This window comes from Mesocricetus auratus, unplaced genomic scaffold, assembly GCF_017639785.1.
Source record: "Mesocricetus auratus isolate SY011 unplaced genomic scaffold, BCM_Maur_2.0 Super-Scaffold_100006, whole genome shotgun sequence".
Taxonomy (NCBI): Eukaryota; Metazoa; Chordata; class Mammalia; order Rodentia; family Cricetidae; genus Mesocricetus; species Mesocricetus auratus.
Genome location: NW_024429190.1, coordinates 17,269,424 through 17,293,712, shown reverse-complemented (window position 1 = coordinate 17,293,712; position 24,289 = coordinate 17,269,424). Strand labels below are relative to the sequence as shown.

The window sequence follows — 24,289 nt, the reverse complement described above, 5'->3', positions numbered from 1 at the left end:
GCCCAAAGGATGCCCGTGGAATTTCCCCTCTGCCTATGCTCCTCAAGAGACAGGAGTCAATGGGCATGTGAACATCCCATGCAATGGCCTTCCTGTACTAGCCTCTATGAAGAATGAGAAAGTACTGAAGACATCCCATCACTAAGGGCTGTTGTGACAATGATGGGTTCTTCAGGAACCACCCAGTGAGCAAGCTGTCCTGGACTCTCCCAGGCCTGGAAGACTGGGAACTTATGATGACTTTTACATGATTGCTTTATAGTCTTTAAATGCCGTCCCACACATGTCTACAGATTCAGGAGATACTTTAGATATAGCAAAAGCAAGAGGCAGATGCAGGAAGGGCTGGGCTCTGGAGGGATGCTGCTCTGTGTGCTGTGATGCAGAACTGAGAATCAAGGGTCCACCTACCTCTCTTAGACACAGATCTCCCCTTTCTCCCTAAGAATGTAGGGGTGTTGACTGAGTGGTCTCTGTACACCCAGGTGATCGGCAGCAAGAGGCAGTGCTGGTGCTTTCCACACCAAGTGATTTATTCAACTTCCCTGCCGAGATCAGCCTCCTCCTCTCTGGTTCTCAGCTGGAGGTTCATCTCTGGGTCATTTCTGTCACTCATACCAGCTGAATTCACCCCCTAATTATCTGAGCCCATTTTTCCAGTTGCCTCCTCTCACAAGGCTTTGGAAAAGCCAACACAAGCTTTGTGAACCACAAAACACCAGGCATTTTAAAGAGCTTTAGACAATACATATTTAAGCAGACCCTCCTGAGAGTCATCCTTTAGGATGTGGGGCGTAGCTTTGATCAGTACAGAGCAGATATTACTGATCTACAGCCCATCTGGACAAGCAGGTACAGAACCTGGCCTCCCCACAAGGGCATGCAACATGTTCACAATTTGCTGTGTGATTCTGAGCTACAGAGCGATCTCCTTGGATCCCCAGCTTAAATTTACTTCTGTGTCCATGCTGCCTGGATGGACTGAGAGGAAAGGCTTGCAGCAAAGTCTCTTGCATTAGTGAGCGAGCTGCTCTGGCCACCTAGCAGAGCTCAAGGTGGGAGCAAGAGTTTAGTTCTAGTTCAGTGAGACAGATGAGAGTGACTTGATGTGCAACTGGCCAGGGCTGGCTCAAGCCCCACTGAAAAGAAACGCCAGGGACAGAGTGAGAGCTTGGGTAACACCTGAATGGCCCTCATTTACTGGAAGTCCAGACCACATGGCTGGCATGCTCCTGAGTTCTGCACAATTTATGTCCTGGACGAAGAGAAGAACTGGGTAACAGCCCTACTACTGATGGACAGAGCAGAGACACCATGCAAGCTCTTTCTCTTAGACAGGGCATTTGCTCCAGTGCAAAGACCTCAGACACCACATGCATACATGCACACACACATGTATATGGATGCATGCACTCATTCAGAACTCTGGTTGATGTGGAAGTCTCATTTTACTCTCAGGCAGGAGGACCCATCTAGCCATTACAGATGGTACAGCCCCATGATTTTTAAACTTCATGTTGGTGTGCATTCAGCCAAAACCGAACATTGAACTGACTGTTGATCTTTTTCAGGTAGTGGCAGGTGCTATAGTTCTCCTTCCCTGCCCAGCAGCAGAAATAAACTGCCCCCAGTTGGCCCCGGGGCTGAAGAGCATATAGGGATGCTACACTAGGGCGTGTGCTGCTGAACTAGCTCTTCCAATGCAGAGCCTAGGCATTTCCCACTTGCAGTGTTTCCAAAGTTACAGTTATGCTAAGTTCATGGTTGGAAGCCTGCTATGAGCTGGGGAGTGCCTGCCTTCTCACATCACAGAGAGGAAAGGGTGCTAAAGACCAGGAGCTCCACCCCCACCCAGGAATGCAGCTCGGAATAGGCTGTGCAGAAAGAACTGCAAGTCTGACTTGAGAACTGACACCACCCCCCCCACACCCTGGAGTGGCTGTCACCTTCATCATAGCCACCTCAACAGTACCTGTGATACCTGTCCCTGAGCTGAGGCCAGAGCAGCTGTCTCGTGGGGCAGGTTTACCACCACCTGAGCCACAGTGTGGACACTACTTGTCACCTTCAGGGAAGATCTGAGACTGAGCCTGTGACCACATCAAGGAATTTAGTGCTTGGATCTTCCTAGTCCGTCCGTCCCCTGACCCCACCCCACCCCACCTGGATGACAGCTCCTGTGTCTGTCCACCCGCCCATATTCACCACCTGTCACCTGGGCTCAGACTCCCCCTTAGTCACTGTGTCGACACACAGAGAGCTCAGATCAAAGGACTTGCTCCTGGGATTCAAACCTCCACTCCTTTGTGATCCCCAGCACCGGGAGTCAGTGGCTCAGGTTCTAGATATATGGTCCAGGCTGACCTCAGGAGTAATTCTCGACATGGGCTCTGGGGTCCATGTCCTATGGCCTGGGCAACAGCAATGCCCCCAGTGTCCTGACCCCCCCCATGAGGCCACCATTCTCAAGGCTAGTGCTAACACAGCCCTGGGTGCTGGGACACTCAGCTAGGGTGCATGAAAACCCTTCTTCAGGACAGAAAAGAATCCTAAATGCTAGGATCCTGGGGATACACCTGTGGTGGGGTGAGGCTGGAAGGGGCATCAGGTGAGAGAAGGAGAAGAGGAGAAGAGAGACAAAGGGGCGTGTGAATGACTGCCTGAGCTGGGACACTTGAGCAAGGAAAGGTTTGCTACCATTCATGGTTTAAGAAGCCAATTGGCTGCATAGTCTGCCAAGGTGAGGCAGGCTCCAATGGCTGTGGGAGCTTGTAGAAGAGGCAGGTACTCGCCTCATGACAGCCAGGAAGGAGATGTGGGAAGGACCAGGCACAACATAGCCCCAAAGACCCAGTTCCCTCCTAGCAGCTGGTAAAGTAAGGGCTGGGAATCAGTAAAGTGTTTGTCATGCACACATGAGAAGCTGGGTCCAGTCCTCCAGAACCCATGTCAAAAAGCCAGGCACAGTAGCATGCACTTGTAACCCCCGGTGCTGGGGAGGTAGAGGCAGGGTGATTCCTAAGGCTTGCTGGACATTGACTCAAGCTGAATCAGTGAGCTCCAGGCTCACCAAGAGATTCTGTGTCCAAAAAAGGAGGGGACATGGAAAGTGTCTGAGAAAGACACGTGGCTTCAACCTCTGGTCTCCACACGCATGTGTTCCTGAACACACATGCCCATTCACAGAAGAAAACAAAATGACTTTGTGATCAAGAGACTAGATCCCTGATGAAGCTAATGTTTGGTTCTCCCAGGGCCTCAGTTTCTGCAGTGAAACAGTTGGGCTGATTCACCCCCAGGTCTCAGATAACTGTTTTAGTTTTTTCAACTTAATTTGAATCTATCCAGTTTCAATTCTGCTTAATATCACACAAGACCAATTCTTCTTATTCATTGTGAAAACCTGTCACAGCCCTTTCATAATATGCTGTCAGCTTTCTTCTCCCTCTCATCACTGAAGACAAATGATGCCTTATTTCCGCCTTTGCTTCACCCGTCTTCCAAGTTTGCTGCTGAGACAGATGGCCCCTCCAACAAGGAGCACGCCTCCCCTCGGTGCCTGTGCTCATCTGCTTCCTCGATTTATGGGGGAAACCAGGCAAATCAGTTGCCACCCATGCCAGCCCAGCTAGGTACCAGTGTCTCTCACGTCCCCTATACACAGATACACTTTTCCACAACGGACCTAGAATGGATCTCTGAGGCTTGCCTCTCAGAGCTTTCCCTCAGCTGCCTGGCGGCTCTGGATTAAAATCTGCTGCCATCCGCTCAGCCTCTTTTCCTGACTGACCCTGAGGGCCAAACTTTTCATCTCAGAGTGGAGACTGTGGAGAGCTGGGCTCTGCTGCTTGTGGAACTTACTATCCATCTCCTTCCTGCCACCCTGCACAGCAGTGTCTTCTGTGGAGTGTCTACAGCGATGGGAGTGGCCAGCAAGGTGTAGGAAGCTTATGCCATGTATGGTCTCTGGCTAGGTTCCTAGTCTGGACTAGGTGCACCTGTTGGCTCTCCAACTGGTGAAAAATACCTTAGAAATCAACTTACAAAGAGGAAAGCCTTTAAAGTTTACATCCCACGGTCACTTGGTCCCATAGCTTTAGGCCTGTGGCAAGCAGACTATCATGACAAGAACCTGTGGTGAAGGAAATGGGTTGTGATATGTGCCTGTAATCCCCATTCTGGGGATCGGAGATAGCAGATTTTCTGGCCAGACAGCCTAGATGAGTCAATAAGCCCCATGTAATGAGAGACCTTGTCTCAAAACCAAGAAGGATGGCTCCTTAGCAATCACTTGGCCTTTACATATCTGCACATCACTAACACACACACACACATACACACACACACACACACACACACACACACACACACACACACACTACCTAAATGGGTGTAAAGCTGTGAGTTAAGTATAGTTAATGTCCTTATTTGCCAATGAGGAAATGGCGACCTTAAGAGGTAATTTGATGACGCTTGCAGGGCTCAGAGTTAGGTAAGTTTCCACTGTGTGGACTCAGCAGGACAGCTATGTTGAATTATAACCCTGTGATATCCCCAGGTAACTACAATGGGTTTTATCCACATATCCCAGCACATTCTAAATAGATAAAACCACTCGAATATGGAGACCTACACTGGGATCCCAGCACCAAGAATGTACTTGCTCATGTTAGGTTAAGGTAAACCAGGGACACTCCAGTTTAGATAAGGTCACTTTTATGTGTGTGCGCGCACACACACACACACACACACACACACACACACACACACACACACACACACACACACACACACACACATGCACCTTTTCCTGACCACAATCCAGGGTAATGCTCCTGTCATAAACTGCACTCCATAATTCTGCATCTGTCTATCAGCCTCTTTCTCTGGGCTCAGGGGACTCCAGTACTGGTCATCTTGCACTACTGTGTCCAGATTGTTCCAGATACTAGCGTACTGGCTTCAGTACACAGCTACTTACACAGCTTCTCTCTTCCCTCGCGTCCCATTCTCCTGAATGCTGTAACTCTTCCCCTGGAATCCACTCAGGATGGTGGGGGCCTGGGCACAAGCATGTCTGTTGGGTGTTTTCTATCGGATTACATTTCCTCACACCTGTACCTAGAAGGCCAACTCCTAGAGCACAGTAGGTACGACCTCTTCTCCAAAGGATCATAGCCCAGGCTCACACACCCTGGACACCTGAGCATATGCCCTCAGTTCTTCACAGCAGCCTTGATGAGGAGGCAGCACCTCACCTCGCTGTCATGTCATGTCACCTGAGGTGGAAATGGAGTCATTCAGTGTCACAAAGGATTCAACTAGAATGGCCTCTTGCCAGACAGACTTCTCGTCATTTACTGTGAACCCCCCTTTCTATTACCCATTTCTCAGGTACAACAACCCCTAGTTCCCTCAAACTAAAGACCCCATTTCCCTGTCTTTTGTGGGTCCCAGCTACAGTCCTAAGGACACACCCTGACAGCTGTTCCCTTTCAGGCTGATTGAACACCCTGGGGAAAGCAATGGCTGCATCATGATGCTTCAGGGAGAGACCACAGCTGGTTTGAAATCCTTGGGAGGGAGGGAATGGGTCATAAATGAACCACAAAGGCCTCATTCGATGCACATGAGTCACAGCAAGCAGCAAAGACCAGCACCAGAAACATTGACAGTGGCACCTTGGCTGTCAGCCTAACCTTACTTGAGCCAAGGCTGGGAGTGGGTGGTCCAGGAGCAGTCCAGAGGTTTAGGGGGTCTAATTGGAGCAATCCAGGAACAGGATGGGTATTTGGAGGTCTAATTGAATTGAAGGTCTGAAATTCTGGATCTGATCACTATTACATAACTTTCAAAGTACCTACCTTATCTGCTCCAAACACTCCATCACTTTAAGTATCAGTGAAACTGACTTTGTAGGTGCCATTTTGGGAATTGACTATGGCAAGGTGTGTGAACCCTTGGAAGATGATCAGCACACAGTAGGGGTGTGTATATATATATATATATATATATATATGTGTGTATGAATATATATGTAATTTGTTCAAATGAAGATGATATCCATGTTAGACATCCAGTGAAAAGGGTATGAGTGCCTGTACTGATGCAGCTTCTCATGGAGTGGCAATCTGACTATAATTGGCCCCCATAATCTCATAGAGAGTGGCACTATTAGGAGGTGTGGCTTTGCGGCAGTGGATACAGCCTTATTTGAAGAAGTTTGTCACTGTAGGGCTTTGAGGTTTCCGGTGCTCAGGATACCACCCAGTGTTAGTTGATTTCCTGTTGCCTGACAGAGGACTCTCAGAAACTCCTCCAGCACAACGCCTGCCTATGCTGCCATGCTCCCCCCACCCATGATGACAATGAACTAAACCTCTGAATCTATAAGTGAGACCCTCAGTTAAATGTTTTCCTTTACAAGAGTTGCCGTGGTCATGGCATCTCTTCACAGCAATAGAAACCCTAACTAAGACACATGGCTATGACCAATCCCTAAGACAAACAGCTTGAAGGAGGAAAGACTGCCCCTGGTCACAGTTTTGAAGGTCTCATTCTATGGTCATGTGGCTCCACTGATGTAGACCTGGGGTGAAGCTGTGGTGCACAGGAAGCAGAGAAAGAAACCAGAAGAGACCTGGGAACAATACTTTTAGGGGGCACACTCCCCAGTGACCTATTCCCTCCAGCCAGGCTCTACCTCCTACAGCTCTGCCACCTCCCAAAATAGTGCCACCAGCTGGGGACCAAATGTTCAACACTTGAGCTTCTGGGGGACAGTTCATCAGAGTGTCATACCCTGTTCTGAGCCTTTGTACAAGGACAACAGGTGCTGATGGGGAGATGGAGGCCCAGAAGGGTAAAGAGCATCTAATTACATGCATGAAGCATCTTGACTGGCTCCAGGATGCACCATCTTTCCCTGCACGCCTCATACTTCTCCAATGTGCTGTGTCAGTGAAGCACACAGTGCTGGAGATGCTGGAGATGAGTTCGTTATCACTGTGGGAACTCAGGGACTGCAAAAGTGCAGCTGCCTGGGAGTAAGTTCTCAATCTCTCAGTGCTGGAATTCCTGGTGGTTTTGTTTGCTCCTTTGTTTGTTTGCACTTCCCCAATTCACCCAAATAAACATAATTGATTTGATAAACAGGAGGCATGCTGTTTAAAGTATGCTTATGTCTATCTGTGGTGCCAGGAGTGGTTAGGCACTGCGTAGGAGCCATGGTCTCCAGGCAATGTTTGGAAATTGTCTGGGCAGCTTAAAGCACTGTCAATATTATGCTTCGTTCCCCCCAAGACCAGCACCATGGCAGCACAGTCCATCCTCAAATCCCTCAGCCTATTTCATGTACTCCACCCTAGTACCTATACCATTATGTTGCCAAGGATGACCCTGATCTTCTAATCCTCCTGCCTCTACTCCCAGGTGCTGAGATGACAAGCATGCATTACCATGTATGGTTTATTCAGTGGGGGAAGGGAGTTCAAACCCAGGACCCCCTGCAGACTTGGTAATCACTCTACCAATTGAGCTACACGTCCAAGCTTGCCATTAGGTTTCTAAAGTGAATTTTGATGGAGACCCATGGCTCTAGTTCTTGACCCTGCTCAGGGAGGGAGTGGCTTTATGTACAGCTCTCTCATCAAGCAGGAGCCCTAGGCTTCCCAGAACTCCCAACCCCCACTGTGAAGCAAAGCCAGTGTGTGTGTGTATTAGCCTTGGAAGCATTAGTCTAATTACACAGCCCTGCAAGGCCATGACCTCCTCATCCATCATCTGTCAGGACTATTCACGACTTGGGTTGCCACAAGTTCCCCAGGGACCAAGTGGCTACTGGTACCCAGGTTCCAGCTGAGGCTAAATCTCACCAGACTCACTTCATCTCCCTTGTCTTCTGCTACAGTGGATAAGCTGGGTCCAAGCACCATCTCTCAGGTAGAAAGAGAGAAAATCTCAAATTGCACTCACAAATGTGCTTCATGGATGTGAGCATGAAGCATCTGAAGATTTAGTTACTCACAGAGAGCTTATTCAGTGGGCAAAGAAGTCAGGGAACACACTGACACGGGAGGGACCTGGAGGCTAAATCAGATGCGACACCTTCACCTCAGAGAGGGAGACAGTGGCTCAGAGAACACTGCCCTCCATCATGTGGAGGAGACTTGAATTTACTGTGAGCATCTAACACACACTGAACCTGTGCCCGGCCCTGACTAACCATGAGCTAGACATCTCTTCTATCTGTGTTTTCCTGTACATTGACCCTAGATTCATCTGTTTTCTAGGTCCAGGAGGCCAACTAGGTAGGATGAGCACAATGGTTGGCCCTAAGGACATTATGACCAGGGTTTCCTTGGCCTCTGGTTTCCAGTTTGGTTCATCTAATGGGAAACACAATGAAGAGCCTGGAGAGAGGAGAGAAGTTTCTAGAATTCACTTTTCATCAACATAAATAGGCCTGGCAGCACTTGAGCACTAAATTTCATAACCAAGGACAGTTCTCTCCTCACATTCTGAGAGCCCTCAGATTCAAAATGGAGTGACTCCTGCTGAACCTTAAAAGCGACAATAATACATGAAGCCGGGAGGTGCTGGAAGAGGGGACCACACATGCAGGCTGGCTAGCAGAAACTATCACAGAGACCTTACCAGATCCGTAGCCCTGTGTAAGGAACAGGTCTACAAGGATGTCTGCCCAGATACTCTGTCATAAGCCTGCTGCCTCTCTGAACTGAACCTTAGATGCCCCTTTTCCTAGTTCTGGGGGATGGGGTGAGGGTTGTGAGACAGCCGGGGCCACCCCCTCCATTGCGTCTTGAATCTGCACAGTTGACAATGGTGCACATGTGTCCCATTGCCATGATCATTCTTAAAGATGGGCTTTCATCTGCGGAGACTGTTTACTGCTGGTGTCAAGAGCTTCTAATCTTAGGGGTCCTCTAAGGAGTTAGTGCATGTGGTCACTGTGTCCTAACAGAGTGGGACATCTGGAGAATGGGGCACAGATCAGTAGTTGAAAGCATGCTTAGTCCTCAGAAATATGAATCTGGACCAGAGGCAAAGACTAGGGCAGATAGAGAAGGGTAGGACCCCAACCACATCACTGAGACACACCAGTGAGACCCAGTGTGCAAAGCACAGGGCAGTGACCTGGTTTCTTCTGCAGATAATAGCACGAAAATAAAAGGAGATGAGGGGGAAATTGTGTATTAAAAGATATAAAAGGTCATTTTGTGGGCAGATGGATGATGTGGAGATGGATGCATGGATGGACAGATGGATGTACAGACAGAAGGACAGATGGACGGATGGACGGATGGGTAGGAGGTAGATAGGTGTGGGTGGGTGAATGAATGAACGGTAGGGTGGACAGATGGATAGGTGAGTAGATGGACGTATTGATGGACAGACAGATGGATGATCAAATTGTGGCAAGTCTATCCAGGTGAAGCATATTCAGCTTTTAAAAGGAAGGAGAATGCGGGACTCTATTTTACACACACACTTCACGACACTGCACTAGGCCTAACAGAGCGAGGCACAAAAGGACAGATCCCATAGGATCCACAAATATGAGGGGCCTAGTCACTGTAACAGCATAGACTGGTGATTACCAAGGCAGGTGGATGCTTCATGCTACACAGGGACAGAGCTTCAGTTTGGGAAGATAAAAATGTTTTTGAGATGGAGGAGATGGTCACACAACAGGTGACCGCACTCCTATATAACAAGGTAAGTTTGTCTTACATAGATCTACCTCAAAAAAGACATGACAATCAGCTATGGTGAGGCCTTGGTTAGACTCAGTTTCAAGTAAACCATAAAAAGTTGCCAGTATAATTTGTAAAATAATTAGAAAATTGAACCAATTGGATGCTTGATAAAATTAAAGAGTTATCACTGACTGGCAGCGTGATGAGGAACAGTGTTTGAAATGTTTGGGAACCGGATGGTATATGTCTAGCCCCACTTCTGAGTAATGTGGGTGTGAGGAGCGAAGGGGTGGGGTCCTGATGAAGGAGCCTGCTTTCCAGCTGATCTTGGTGGAAGCTGAATGATGAGCACATTGGAGCCTTTTACTATTATCTCTGTCTTATAAATATTTAACATTTTCCATACTAAAATGTTTTCCAAAATGAGGTTAAACTTCCTTTCTCTCCCACCCCATTCATCCTTTCTGTGACAGAGGATCCTGCTATGTGGCCTCAAACTTACAGAGCTCTCTCTGCCTCCCCCCAAAAAGTGTGGAGGTGCATAACCATGCCTAATTTGGAAACAAGTTTTCAGTCACCCCGATTCTTCCTCCACTCTCTGCAGCCTCTAGCACTCAGAGCTGGAATCTCTTGTCATCCCAGGCCATGGCCTCCCTTCTGCTCACAGGGCAGGAAGAAGGATGCTTTGGACCCCAGATACTCCCTGCCTTCCTACAGTCCCCTCTTCTACCCAAAACACATTCCCTTGCATTCTCACTACTGCCAAGAAGAGCGTCTGTGGTAGTGTTGACCACCATTATGTTTCTGGAGGATTCCAGAGAGCCCTGTCTGTGCTGAGCCCAATGACCATGGTTACTGGTCCATGTACCTTGTCACACTGACCATACATTACAACAATGGCATGGATATGGCACTTTAGGTCCTAAAAGTGTGACCAGCTCTTCCCCAGGGGACATTTGAAAACGGCCACACAAAGCCCAGAGCAACTCTTCTGCAAGGGCCTCCTGTGGGGCTGAGTCCTGCTCACCTCTCTCTCATCACCACACTCTAGAGTTTCCTGTGCCTGGGATATAAAGATCACACTGCCAGAGTCACATAGAGGAAAGAGCGCTGCAGCTCTTCCGTGGTTGAGCCCTCTTAGTGTGGCGAAGACTGGTTCTCTCCTTCCAGTCATGCTGAGAGCCAGACAACCCCATCCCACAGGCCAGAACACTGAGAACCCTGGAGATACGCGACAGTCAGAACCAGAATCCAAAGCATGGGGTGGGAGTTAGGTGTACTTAGCTCCTAAGCCATTTGCTTCTTAGTTTAGGCAGGGAAAGTGTGAGAGGCTTCCCCTGAGTTAGGAAAGCTCCAGGGCACATCATGAAGCAAGTCACCAGGATGTGTCAGCAAGGAAGATGGAAGATGATGTCACCACAGAGGTGTTTTGCCAGGTAGAAGCCAGGCCTTCAAGGCCTGCAACTGAAAGCTACGGCTGGCCAGCCCAGGTTAAAGTGAGCACAAGGCTCTGTCCTCAGGGCACACACGCCACTTGGGTTTTGTGTGTTGCCTGCCCAGATTCTTGCTTCCTGTGATTTTATACCAGGCTTCCTGCCTCCAACAGAAACAGGAACTGAGCACAGTGCTAGATGGAACTGACACTCCAGGTCCCCACAGGCCCGGCCCCAAAGCCAACCACCTCTTCTCTTGTCAGATGATAACCCTTCAGGGCTCAGTGAAGGCCACCCACTCTCTCCAACCATTATCGACTGTCCCCAATGGCCATCTCACACTTCTCAGCATCCCTTGTGGTCCATTCCCCCTAACTGTGAGCCCAGCAGATGGAAGCAGGACAGCCATTGCTGAGAAGCAAACACATTTATTATGTGAAAACTGACAGAAGAAACGGAGTCACTTCTGCCACGATGATAAAAACCAGAAGTAGTTAAAGCCAGAGGTGATGTAACCAAAGCCAGAGGTGACGAGAGAGATTTTGCCACACACACACACACACACATACACACACACACACACACACACACACACACACACACACAGAACAGCAAGAGCTATTGCAGGGCCTGCTGGAGGTGCAGTCGTGGACAGAAGCCATTACGGTACTGTAGATTCACACCTGCCTGTTTAGTACAGCGCCAGGATGGGAATGGGCCCTGGGTCTCTATAATGGCAGTTACTGTATCAACATCTCTGTACTCCCTTCTCTTTCCTTTTACAAACTTCCCCTTACCTCAGCCTCCTTTGATGTACGTTTTTCCATACAGTGCTCAGCTAACCCCAGGGAAACCTGATTGCCATTAGGGGTTGACTGCTAGCCTCCTTATCCTGATGTATCCATGTGACAGCAAACTGTGTGTCCCACAGCTGGGTGTGACAGTGTAGGGCTACAGCACCCCACGCTCTCCCTGGGAACAGCTTACCCTGGGGAGACAAGGAAGGAACTTAGTTCCTATGGCTGCCCACTTTGACACGCCCCTCTTCCTAGCGACACACACACACACATACACACACACACACACACACACACACACACACACACACTTCCAGGGGGTAGCACAGTGCACACTTCCACCAGGAGGCTACTCCTGTATTCTCATCGGCAGCTTCCTATCCAGCTTCCTATCCCATAGTATCACCCCGTGTTCCATATGCTTATGCCACTGGACCACAGTCTTACACATTGTCTGCCTCAGGAGCTGGCAGGCGACTAAGGAGACCCAGCTCCAGTCCTCCCTGACCTCCCAGATCCACAGGAAGATGAATGAGGCCACAGGGAGAGAAACCGCACTCAACACAGCCATTCTTTGGCCACACAAGCAAAGCCAGGTCTCCCCATGGACTTGCCTCATGGCGGGGGGGGGGCACACTGACCTCACTGGCTTTGACTAGGCTCCCTGGGAAGTCCTCCATGTGGCTTGCTGACAACTGACTGGTAAATTATTTTCTGCTTCAGTGGCAGGGCTAGTCTGGTTGCTGGCCTCTCCAGAGGCCTAGGCAGAGGGGTGGCTGCCTCTAGATCCTGCAAGCCAAGCTCCTGCCTGGCCTTCAACATCCTTGACTTGAGTCCTGCCCTGACCTCTGATAACATATAGCAGACCAAGGGGTGGCAGAGCCCCCTTTTGCCTTTCAAAGATCTGCAGCCTGGGAGAAGGTCAGAGTCTGCCAGCATCTATTACAACAGTGCTCAGGCGTCAGGGCACAAAGCAGCCCCAGTTGGAGACCTCAGTGGACCCCAGAGGTGCTTATGGCACTTTCTGGATTACAAGTATTTTGCATTGAGTACACAGTCACCACAGTGAGCATCAGGGAACACTCTGGAGTGACCCATCTGGATAGCCTCTCATCAAGGCCCCGAACATGAGAACAGGCTGGAAGGAACTAAAGTGACAGATAATGCCTCATGTTTTAGCCTTGCAGGGCCATTTTGGAGACCAGAGGTGGCATCACCACAACAGGATGAGTTGAACCCTTGCCTGTACCTCAGGTAAACATCCTTTCACCATCATGGTCTTGATGTTCCAACTCATGATGTTAACGATGCATTTCCAAGACAAAGGGACAGGAGGAGCAGAAGAGGGGTCACCAAGCCAATATCCTCACCCAGCTCTGCAGGGTACCTCATCATCAAAACTGAAAGCTAGCAAGCCAAATGGGATCTCACATTAACTAGTAACTTCATTTATTTTGGGGATGAAGTCTTGCTAGCCTGAGCTGACCTGGAACTTGATATGTAGACCAGGCTGGACTTGAACTCATAAAGATCTACCTACCTCTGCTTCCATAGTGCTGGGATTAAAAGTGTGCACCACTACACCCAGTTTAACAGCTAAATTAAAGCAAAACAATTGTAAAATGCTCACACAACAGTGCTCTCCTATCTAATGGGGTGCCCAGGGGCCCCCAAGCCAAGAGGAAGGACATCTTTCATATGTCTTTCCTAGGTCACCTAGCTACCATGACAGCCAGATGACTGAATGAGATGTGGGCCCATTGGCAGCCTCTCTAGGATATACCTAGGGGCATGATTCCATCTCCCAAGCCACAAACAAAGACAAGTGGCCACAGTTCTGTAAGTTTTGCTTGCATTCTAGTGGTTCCCATTTCTCCTGGAAATGAAACCTACCAGCTCCTAGATCCACGCTGTGCTTGGTTTCATAAGATACTGATATTGAGGCAGACAAGGAAAGGGCAAATGGGAATTCTCTGTTCATTCTCTTTCAAACTGAAAACCAAAGTGCACTAAGACTAAGCCCACAGGTTCCGCCTCCATCATGAGGTGCCTGGGCTTCTTATCTTTGTTCTTGTTCTCCCATCCAGGAGGGAAGAGACTAGGGCAGGGAGCTCTGGCCTTCCCTTCAAGAGGGGAAAAGACAGGATGGAAGAGCCCAGACAAGGCCTGGGATATGAGGTTCAAGGAAGGCAGGGCAGCCTGCCACACTTCATACTGAAGAGTGACTGTGCAGCTGGCTAAGCCACAGTGGCCTGGTCCCTTCTAGGTTCACACACAGAAAACCCTGATGTCGCTGCCTTGTATCTACCAAAGCGGAACTGAGTCTGCAAGGCGCATGAGCCTGCTTCCAGCTTCACCTACAACCACAAGCCTTTAAGCCAAAGACAAAGGCACTCCCCACTCTCCGAGGGCTGAGAGCAAAACTGATTCCTTAAAGTGCTCTCGGAAGGCTCTGCTTCAAATATTTATGGAGGCTGTGAAGTGGCCCCAGAGAGCGAGTGGCCCTGTCAACTTCACGCCTGCTGCAGTGATTTATCAGCTTGGGAATTGCTACAGGCGCTCTGCCTGAGTACTTGGTACAAAGCCAGCCTCCTCCAGGAGTTGCAGAGTGGCTAGGAGGGGAGGGTGGCAGATTTTTGCCTCTGACCCTCAGACAGGGTGAGGAAAGCTCTGGGTCCCCACTACTGGGCTGAACCCAAAGACAGGGACAGCTGGAGAAGAGAAAACAAAAGTCCGTCCCTGTGTCCCCTGATTATGGGACTGCAGATCACACCTCTTATTCAAGGAAGATATGGCAATGACAATTAATTCTTACCAAGCACTTACCATGCTGGCATCAAACATCTTCCCACGTGCTTACTTCCTCCTATGACAGTTCTAAGAAGATATCATCACCAAGTGACAGTCAAGGAAATTGAGACGGGGGCCAGTTGGGTTGTCACACCTCGCCACTGAGCAAGTGCTGACATGCAGGTACTGGGCTGGTGGCAGAGCGGAAGCAAAGGCCTTTGTTCTCCATGGCAGGAGAAGGTGCCCTTACACTGAAAGGCCCTGTGTCTGCTGCATGGTAGCCTCATGCCAGTGTCCCCATGGCCCTCCAAGTGGGCACCACACCCCCTGCCCTGAATCCTCTCCACGAGCTTGCCTCAGGGCTCTGTACAATGGGACAGGCCAAGCATTTTTGATGACGCCAGACTTCTTATGTAACTAATAAGTGGCTATGAAGCTGCTAACTCCACATGAGACCATGCTGTTTCATCCTCTACCCTGTCTACAAGCCCTCCATCAGCCACTCCTGGGCACTGGACAGTCCACATCAGCATCTCGCCTCTGAAGACAAGTTCCCTTCCAGAACTCACAGGAAGGTCCAGCTACAGGAGCACAGCAGCAGGAAGCTCTTTGCCCCTCCAGCATCCCTCCCCCAGATTGGCTATGAGTCTGCCTTGCAGCCTGACCAGCAGACTAGACCCATCCCTCCATCTCCCAGGGATGGGATAGGGAGCATCCACAGAGATACACTGTCAGGCCTGAGCCATCTGCCTCTTAAACTTCCTGCCTTTCCTTATAGGCAAAGGAAATGTGATGTTGCTATGGGGTCCCTGTGAAGATGGCTACTCCGTGTGGGACTCCTCCTCCCTTCACAGTCTCTGCTCTGAGTTCCCCTCCCCCCCGCCCCATGCTCCAGCCATGTTCATTCATGTGAACACCTACCTAGCTTGCAGTTGCTCAACCTGCTCCATAGACAGACAACAAAGGCCTCTGTTGCCTGTGAATGCCTACAAGTTGAGGAGGTCACATGTGACAGGTCAGGGCAAGGTGAGTCAGAGGTGGTTTTCCCCAGGAGATGGAACCTGCACCGGTAACTGGCAGTGAAGCCACCAGGCAGAAAGTTGATGAAGGCCATTAAGCAAAGCCAACACTTGTGAATGCCTCTCCTGGGCTGAACACTAACAAATACTTCATAGATGTGGGGTCATCGAATCATCGTACAAGTCTGATGTGCAAATGTATTGTCTTCATGCTTAAGATAAAATTTAATGTAGGTGGTGAGGAAGGTGAGGCATCACAAGAATGAAAGGTGGAAAAGAATGGATCTTATGCTGAGATGCAGTGGAGGAGGGCTGCTTTCTCTGCTCTTCTGTTGGTTTGTGAGACCTATGGGTCTCTGAGAACACAGGGTGCTGCCACACTGGCTTTCCTTCTCATGACAGCATCAGGCGATGTCACCCCATTTTATACGGAAGGAGACTTAACACACAAACGGTGAAAGGCTTTGCCCGGCATCACACTGATTTAACAAGGACAGGGCTGGGCTTTGAACTCAGGTCAGCCAGGACCCCACTTTAACAAGTTAAATGGTTGTCTGCAGCCAGTGTCCATTGAAAACTGATTCAGATGCTTCGTAGTAGAAACAACTGGAAAGTCTTGACAAAAGGTAAAAAAATGAAAATAAAAATGTCATCTAGGATCTGCAATGGACCAAGGCTGTGTGGGACTAAAATTGACAGCAGGGGTATGGGCCAGGAAGTCCAGTGGGAGTCAGTGGGCTTCCCCACAGTGGCAGTCTATGGGAGCTGTGAGGGCATGATGCTAGACAGGGCTCTCATAGGCTGTGGTACACCAGGAAGCATGGGAGAGGACTTGAAGGACCCTGCAGGTTTTTGTGATCAGAAGTAAGTGTGAGCCAGAAGGCAGGCAGAGCTGCTCTGACAGCGTCATCTTTGAATCAGCCTCGGATGAGGAAGGCACTGGCCAGGCCAGCCCATCAGAGCAAAGGAAGAAGGGACAGGGATCAGCAGAGGCCCATGTCTCCACACATGAAGGCCAGCACTCAAGACAAATAACAAGACACAGTGCAAGGCTTCACCAGAAACAAAGACTGAAAAGCAGATAGTGGACACTGGGTTACATTTTAGCTCTTAAACTGATGAACTTTGTTGGCATTGTCATGCATACATGTGTGTGTGTGTGTGAGTTTGTGTGTGTGTAAGAGAGAGAGAGAGCTCTGCATTTGTGTGTATGTGCTCATGTCTGTCTGTCTGTTTCTGTGTCTTTGTCTATGTCTTGTGTGTGTGTGTGTGTGTGTGTGTGTGTACACGAGCATGCACATCTGTGAGTGCATTCCACTTTCAACCAAAACATTTCAAAAATGAGGTGAAGGTGCGTGCTTACCTTTGGAGAACTGGGCAGAGCTGTCTGCGATGCCCACTCAGCCCACTCAGCCCCTGGAAGGGACCAGGACTCCACACCCCACAGGTTTTGAAGGATACTGTCCGTTTCAGAATTAAGCAGGTACTCCTGAGCTGGAAGAGAGAATCCTCAGTCAGGTCTCAGACTAGGCATCCATCTATAAAACTGACAGGTCCTAAACTTTACCATAATGTTTCCACTACCTTGTTATTCACGATGCTCCCTGATGCCCATCCCCGTGACAAAGGCTCTCTTGGTGCCTTTGAATTCTCCTAGCACCACACTAAGTAATGACATCATCATGGTCTTGGGGCACCACAGACCATTGCCTACCTCCCTAATTCCCTGCTAGCTGACAGCCCCTCCAGGGTGGGGCTATCCCTGTTCATGTTCCCTCTGCTAGATCCCACACCTTGTATGCACCTCCTGCAGGGGGCGCCAGGCAGCCTCCAGGAACCTAGTATAAATAGCCCCATTAATCACAAGCATTTCCTTCTTCCACAGATGAGAAGGCTGAGCTCAGTGCTAGGTCCTTCTGAGTGCAACGTTAACTAACCCCCAGAACCCCTGCCAGTCCCACATCTGTAAAACAGCCCCACACTGCTAGTAAGTGGCACTTATGGACTTAAGGCCCGAGGAGAGAAGAGCGTATTCGGTCACCTGCCCCTTAATTTCTCTATTACAATAAAGACAACATGACAACAACAACAAATCACTCATGTCCCTCTCTCTGAGCAGCCACAGTTAATATTTAGCTCATCTCTTAGCCTGCCTTGCTGACCACATGTGGATGTGTGTGCATGATGCAGCTGACAGTATCCAACACCCCGTGTCCTACCATCTTTGAATCTAAGGCAATATCATCACATTGCCCTATGACATGACTTTCTCCACCACCTTAGTGGCTGTATTACATTCCACAGAGGACATGGGTTAGCTCCCAACACTGAGGTCAATGGGTGAACACGCCTGTCCCCTGAGCTTGTTTCTAATATTATATGGGAATTGCTTATATGAGTTCCCATATGAGTTCAGGGTGGGAATGGATATAATAGTTCATAATGAAGAACAGAGAGGAGGAATTTTAGATGCTTCCTTCTTTCCAGTGTGTTCTGACACTACGAGGTGGGAAGGTGGGGCTGAGCATCAGGAGAGATTGAAATAGGAAGTCCCCTTAATGGCACAAACTCAACACTGGGCAGTTTGCACCCGGCTAACCTGGCCCTGACTTTTGGTGAGCACACAGAAATGTTTCTGGCAGGTGCACTGACCTCCTTTTCTGGCTGTCGTCCCTTTGGAGCCCACATCCAGGTGGCAGACTGTCTGCAAGAAAAGACAGTTCAGTGGGTCTACTGTCTAGAGGAGGGTGTGAAGGTCCCAGAGGACAGGAGTGAGACTTGCTGCCCTGTGCAGCTGAGCTAGGTCCGTGCAGGAAGGTAGGCGTGGTGATGTGTCACCCATATTCCGTCCTCAGCCACCTTACAGGTGACCCTGGGCCAGGTTTGTTCAAGTACCACACAACACACCAGGTAGGAAGAGCCATCTACTATATCTTCAAGGCAGGTTGGAGCCTGGATCATGCATGTGAGGCAGAGCCCTTGTGCGGTGGCCCTGTGACATCTTCCCCATCTTTATGGTGATGCTTCAGGTACCACATAGCTCCTCATCATGCCTGGAAGCTCTGCTCTCTTTCCTTCACTGGCAAACCACTGTGTTATCGTCAAGACCTAATTCAAATGTCCTATCCCCTGGATCATCCTCCTTCCTACCATAGTTCAACCTCCTGCCTTACTACAGGCCCTGACCAGGATCTATGTGACAACTGGGCTTTATGACAGATCACGGAATGGACTGACCAAGACATTAACTGGTAACCAAAGGTCTGGACTTTACTTAGCTGTCCTCTGGTCACAGCTCATTCCTCCCTACCTTTCTGGAGCCTTGTGCTCCAGGCATGGGATGCCTGCCGTCCTGCTGTACTTAGGTGTATATAGATGACCCTGTCCTGATTTCACTGTCATTGCTGTGACAAGTACATTGATAAAAAGTAACAGGGAGAAGAAAGGTTTATTTCAGCTTACAATCCCAAATTACAGTCCATCAGCTTGGAGAAACCAAGACAGGAACTTAGTTAGGAGCCACTAATGTGGCATCCGCAGTTGTGAGCCAAGAGAATAAACGCATGCTTGCTTGCTCTCAGCTAGACTACTCCTCTCTTCTGCTATTCCAGACAGCTGCCTGCGCATGTCCCTGTGTCTTTGTAGTGAGCACTGCCAAGGCCCTAACTTTCCCAAGGAACTGAAACCTCAGTGATGCTGGATGGTGCCTATCATGGTCTAAATGAGAAATGTCTCCCATGGGCTCATGTATGTGAGTACTTGATCCCTAGTTGGTGGGACTGTTAGGGAAAGTTACAGAGCCTTGCTGGAGGGCATAAGTCACTTGGGACAGGATTTGGGGCTATAAATCCTAACCCCTCTTCCTGTTCTTTCTCCCTTTCCTTCCTGTGTGTGAATAAAAATGCTGATAAGCCAGCTTCTAGCTGACATTGATGCCATGATGTCACCATGTCTTCCCCTTCATGATAAACCCTATCTCCATGGAACTATGAACCAAAAAACCCTTTCTTTTGGTTGCTTTTCCTGGGATAGTTATCATAGCAGCAGAAAGTAACTATGACATAGTCTATAATAGATGCCATACTAGCTCTATGAGATGTCATTTGATCCTCAAAGAACCTCATGGGAGACAGAGAATCCTACTGACTCAAACACAGGTAGCTTTGAGAGGTGAGGGTCCAAGATCATGTTCTTTGTGATCAGAGCATCTTCATGTATAGGTGACCATGCCTAGATGTAAGCCAGACTAGGAGAGGATGGAAAAGGACACAGAGGAGCTGCCAGTCTCCCTGAGCCAGGCCCACACAAGATGAGCCAGAAGGATGAGTGGATTTAGGAGTGGGAATTCTACCTTGCACTTTTCCCCATCTCCATCTAAAATCCAGGAAATGTCGACACCTTGAACTCCCAGCCAGAACCACAGTGAAATCTGGCTGACCTGACACCCACTATCACCAGCCCAAGCCACCTGAGCTGGAGAAAAGGGGTCCCACTGGGAGACAACACATGGCCAGCATGTGTTGTTCTGGGGAAGCTGCACCCCAGAGAGGTGTGGTAATGACAGGGCACCATCAGTGCAGGTGCACTGGACTGGGCCCCACAGCCATGCACCAGACAGAAGAGCTGGCTGGGGATGGGCTCCACCCCTCTCCCAAATCCCAGCCAGAAAAGGCAACAGAGGTGCAACTCCACCGTTGCAATGATGGAGAGCGGAAGAGTGAGTGTCAGACCACACCCCTCTTCTGGGAAGAGAGGGTGCCAAACAGTCTGTACCCCTTGTCCAAGGCCTTGACAACTCTGGCTAGGGGATGTGGGAAGATTGAGAGAATTCATTTGTGAAGGACAGGCACATGACCATATATAAAACACGATGGCTGCCTGGGTGGGACCACCATGTCCCATTCCCATATTCTTTGTTTCCAAGGAAGGGCAGGTGGGCTCCTCAGGGTTTGAATTCTCCAGAGACATTTCCAGAAGGTTTCTGTCAGAAACACTCCATCTCCCTACTTGCCAGCCTGATACTGTGATACTAGCCCAAGCCTATCAGCAACTCCTTAGCCTCCAGGCAACCCTCTCGGCTGTCAGCCAAAGCCCAAAGGCCTCCATCAGGACTCCCATCTGTGTTCCCTGAAGGAACAGCTAGTGTCCATAAAACCAAGTGCTCTGGACCAGCTTCCAGTCCAGCTGCCAGCGGGAAGAGCTGCCACCACCACCACTGAAAAGCTCAGTGTCCCTCTCTAGCGACTCCTTGGCCACCAGGGTCGTCATGGCTCAGAACATACTGCAGGGAGGAAAAGAAGGTTACACAGTGCACAGCCAGCTCCTCAGACCCCAGCCTAGGGGCCTCGTCTAGGGGACTCTTGGGGGTTTGTTTCTCTGGAGTTGCTGGGATCCTGCACCAACACTCCACCCTCCCATTCCTGGGAGCTAATGAAGCCAGTGCAAACGCCATGGACTCCAGTCAGCCACTCCATCTGCGTGCCTGCTCTTAGGATCTGCCGGGGAGCCAGGAAAAGCATCCTTGGAATATTCTTAGTCTTCACAACACATCACAGCAGTTTTCACTCCTTATGCTAGAAGAGACCCACACATTGAAGACTGGCTTTCCTGTGACAAGAGGGACTTCCTTGGTGTATGCCAGACCCAAGCTATGACCAGCAACTACTCCCCACCTACCCACTGTGGTAGCCGCTGCTGGGGCTGTGTTGTGTGCAGACTCACACTGTCAGCTCCAAGTCCCCCTCCACTGCATAGGAGAGTTACTCAGCACGGAAAGGGCTGAGTTAGAAAACTCCATAGGTACGCAGGTCTCTCGGAGCCTCATTTTTTGCGTTCTGAATGGGGGAGAACTGTGTGATGCTTGTGGGATAATGGGCACTCTGCTAGTTTACAGCAAGCACTTAGAGCATCACCTACACACAGTCAGCAGACCACGTAAGTGTCCCCTCACAGGTCAAAGGGTCAGAGGGTGGTGGAGTGGAGATGTGACCCTGGACCTCCGATCTCAGTTTCTTACCTACAGGAGACAGATTGCTTGGTCTGGCCTCTCAGGGGCTGTACTGAGAGACTGCGCTCTTCCCCTTGTGCAGGTCAGAGAACAAATGTCAGAGGACTTGGGGCTACTCATGTGGACATCAGCCTCGGTCAGAGCCCTGCTGAGGCCAATTGCTCTCCTACCCTTTTGGCCAGCTTACTGTGTTTTGGATAACTTGGTTCTCCCCAAGGACCCCAGATCTATGGCTTAGGGTAACAGAAACTCTGTTAACACTCCTGGCCAGGAAATGGCACAGCAGGCTGATGCAGTTTCCAGAATGCAGTGCAGGGATGAACTCCGAATATCCAGTCAGATCACATTCAGAGTCACCTTCTATGCTGGTTGTTTTTGTTTTTGTTTCTTTGTTTGTTTGTTTTTTGCTTGTTTGTTTTCATTTTTATCAACTTGACACAAACCTACACACACCTACAAAGAAGGAATCTCAATTGAGCAGTTGCCTCTCTAAGACTAGACTGTGGCCATGACTGTGAGGAACTGTCTTGACTGTAGATGTGGGAGGGGCCAGCCCACTGTGGGCAGTGACATCCCCTAGTAGGTCCTGAGCTGTGTAAGGAAGCAAGCTGAGCATGAGTTAAAGAGCAACCCAGGAATCAGCTCCTCACCCCTACAGCCTCCTGCTTGTAGGTTCCTGCCCTGAGTTCCTGCCTTAGTTTCCCTGCCGATGGACTGTGATCCGTGAGACAAATAAGCCGTTGTCGTCCCCAAATTGCTTTTGGTCATAACATTTATCACAGCAACAAAGATGGGGATAATTTTGACTGAGTCAGGGGCAGTGCCAGGGCTGTGACACTGAATAGACAATGCAGTGTGGCCACCTGCAAGATCTACACCCCTGGCCAAGACGAGGCATCTCAGGCCCAGGGAATCTCCCCTCAGATGGAGGAGTTCAGCCTGGAACACATTAACACCCATTCCCCATCTCATACCCTATTGCATACCCCATGCCACACCCCATGCCACACCCCATCCCACACCCCCATTCCACTCTCCATTCTCCATCCCCACCTCATTCCCCATCCCATCCAACAACCCCATTTTTCTTCAGTTTGCCCATGACCTCCTGACAACAGATGATAATTGATCAACATATGAATACATCAGTGAATTTGCCTCTCTGGTAGCAGCAGGGGAAATGTGCCAACTTTTTTGGTGCATTCGTCCTAGAGTATGCCAGGCCATAAACTAGGTCTGTTTTTGATAGATAATTGATTATGTTCTGATTAACACATCAGTCCCTTTGAGTTTGGTTATTGGAAATCAGTCTGTCCCACACTGATGTTCATGTTGTAATCAATATCTCCTTGCTTTAGTCCTGTCTTGCTCATCTCAATTATTAGGCACCAGCTGTGTCCCAGAGACTGTCTTAATGGCTTCAGCTAGAGTCTATTCTCTCTTTCTCCCTTTTATGGACACAGAAACAGGAGCACTAGACATGGCATCTGGTGTTCTGGATTTGAGCTCTGGCCCTGCGTCAGGTCTCTACACCTTTTGACAGTCCCATGGCCTCCAGTGTCCACCTCCTCAGCTGCATGACAATTTGGACTAGAGACAACTACAGGCTGTGAGGGGCTGAGAAGGTCAACCCCTGTACAGCCAGGAGCAACCCCAAGGCCATCTTCCCGGAAAACAGCTCTCTGTTCACCTCCTGAGCTACATCCACCACATACCATCAGTAGCCTGGCTAGTCTCAGAGGCAGATCGGCTCAAACCAAGGAATATGGCCTCCTGTGTGGGGGCAGACACATCTGACACCCATGAGTGCCCCAGACTCAGCCAAGCAGATCCCTGGGAGCCTTCTCTCTGGGTCAGAAAAATTAGCACCCAGCACCATCGTCCACCACCAGCAGGACTTCCAAACATTCTGCCCTCAGTTTCTTCCTTTGTTGGCCTCCAGCAGATCCTCACACATTGTGTTCATTATCTTTGTGAGTGTGGTGCTGGGCATAGCTTCCAGGGTCTCATCCATGCCAGGCAAGAACTCTACCCACCCAGCTACATAACCAGCTGGTTCCTGATCTTTTATTTCAAGAAGTGTTCCCTGAGCAGATTCTATGTCAGACAATGGGGAGACAGACAGCTGGCGAGAGGCTCTGGCCTCACAGAGGGGTATCAACCACTGTTCTCTAACACACAGGAAAGATCCCTTGTGAGCACGCTATACCATGCATATCCGGGTGCAGTGGAAGGCAGAAGGGTGTGAGGGGGATTGTGGTAATTAGGTTTTAGACGAGTTACTAGGTTTAGGCACCTGCAATTGTGCCCTGAAGGCTTGGCAGGAGGCTGCCAGTGGACCAAACATCCTAGCAGAGGGGGCTATGTGTACAGAGCTCACGACGTATGGGTGACAAGAATGTCTGGTGACAACAGCATAATGGTGCTGATGTGACACGTTTATATCTGTTCCTAAGTCATAAGGATTTCAGAGGCAAAGGACCCCGGACCTTTTTACAGAACACAGGTGCCGCCTAGAGAAGGA

At 49.6% G+C, this 24,289-nt stretch overlaps 1 protein-coding gene across 5 annotated transcripts in view; it reads right to left on the bottom strand.

The window, feature by feature from the left end:
- CUNH4orf50 (chromosome unknown C4orf50 homolog) overlaps window positions 1-24,289 on the bottom strand; it is an 86,706-nt gene that overhangs the window by 25,704 nt on the left and 36,713 nt on the right. For 3 of the 5 annotated variants that reach the window (XM_040746997.1, XM_040746998.1, XM_040746999.1), the window contains 2 exons: window positions 18,411-18,462; window positions 17,122-17,252 (listed from right to left, as the gene is read on the bottom strand). In XM_040746997.1, the coding sequence (XP_040602931.1) occupies window positions 17,122-17,252; window positions 18,411-18,462 (183 nt within the window). The remainder of the gene's footprint in view (window positions 1-17,121; window positions 17,253-18,410; window positions 18,463-24,289) is intronic. The other 2 variants (XR_005877712.1, XM_040747000.1) reach the window with 2 other exon arrangements.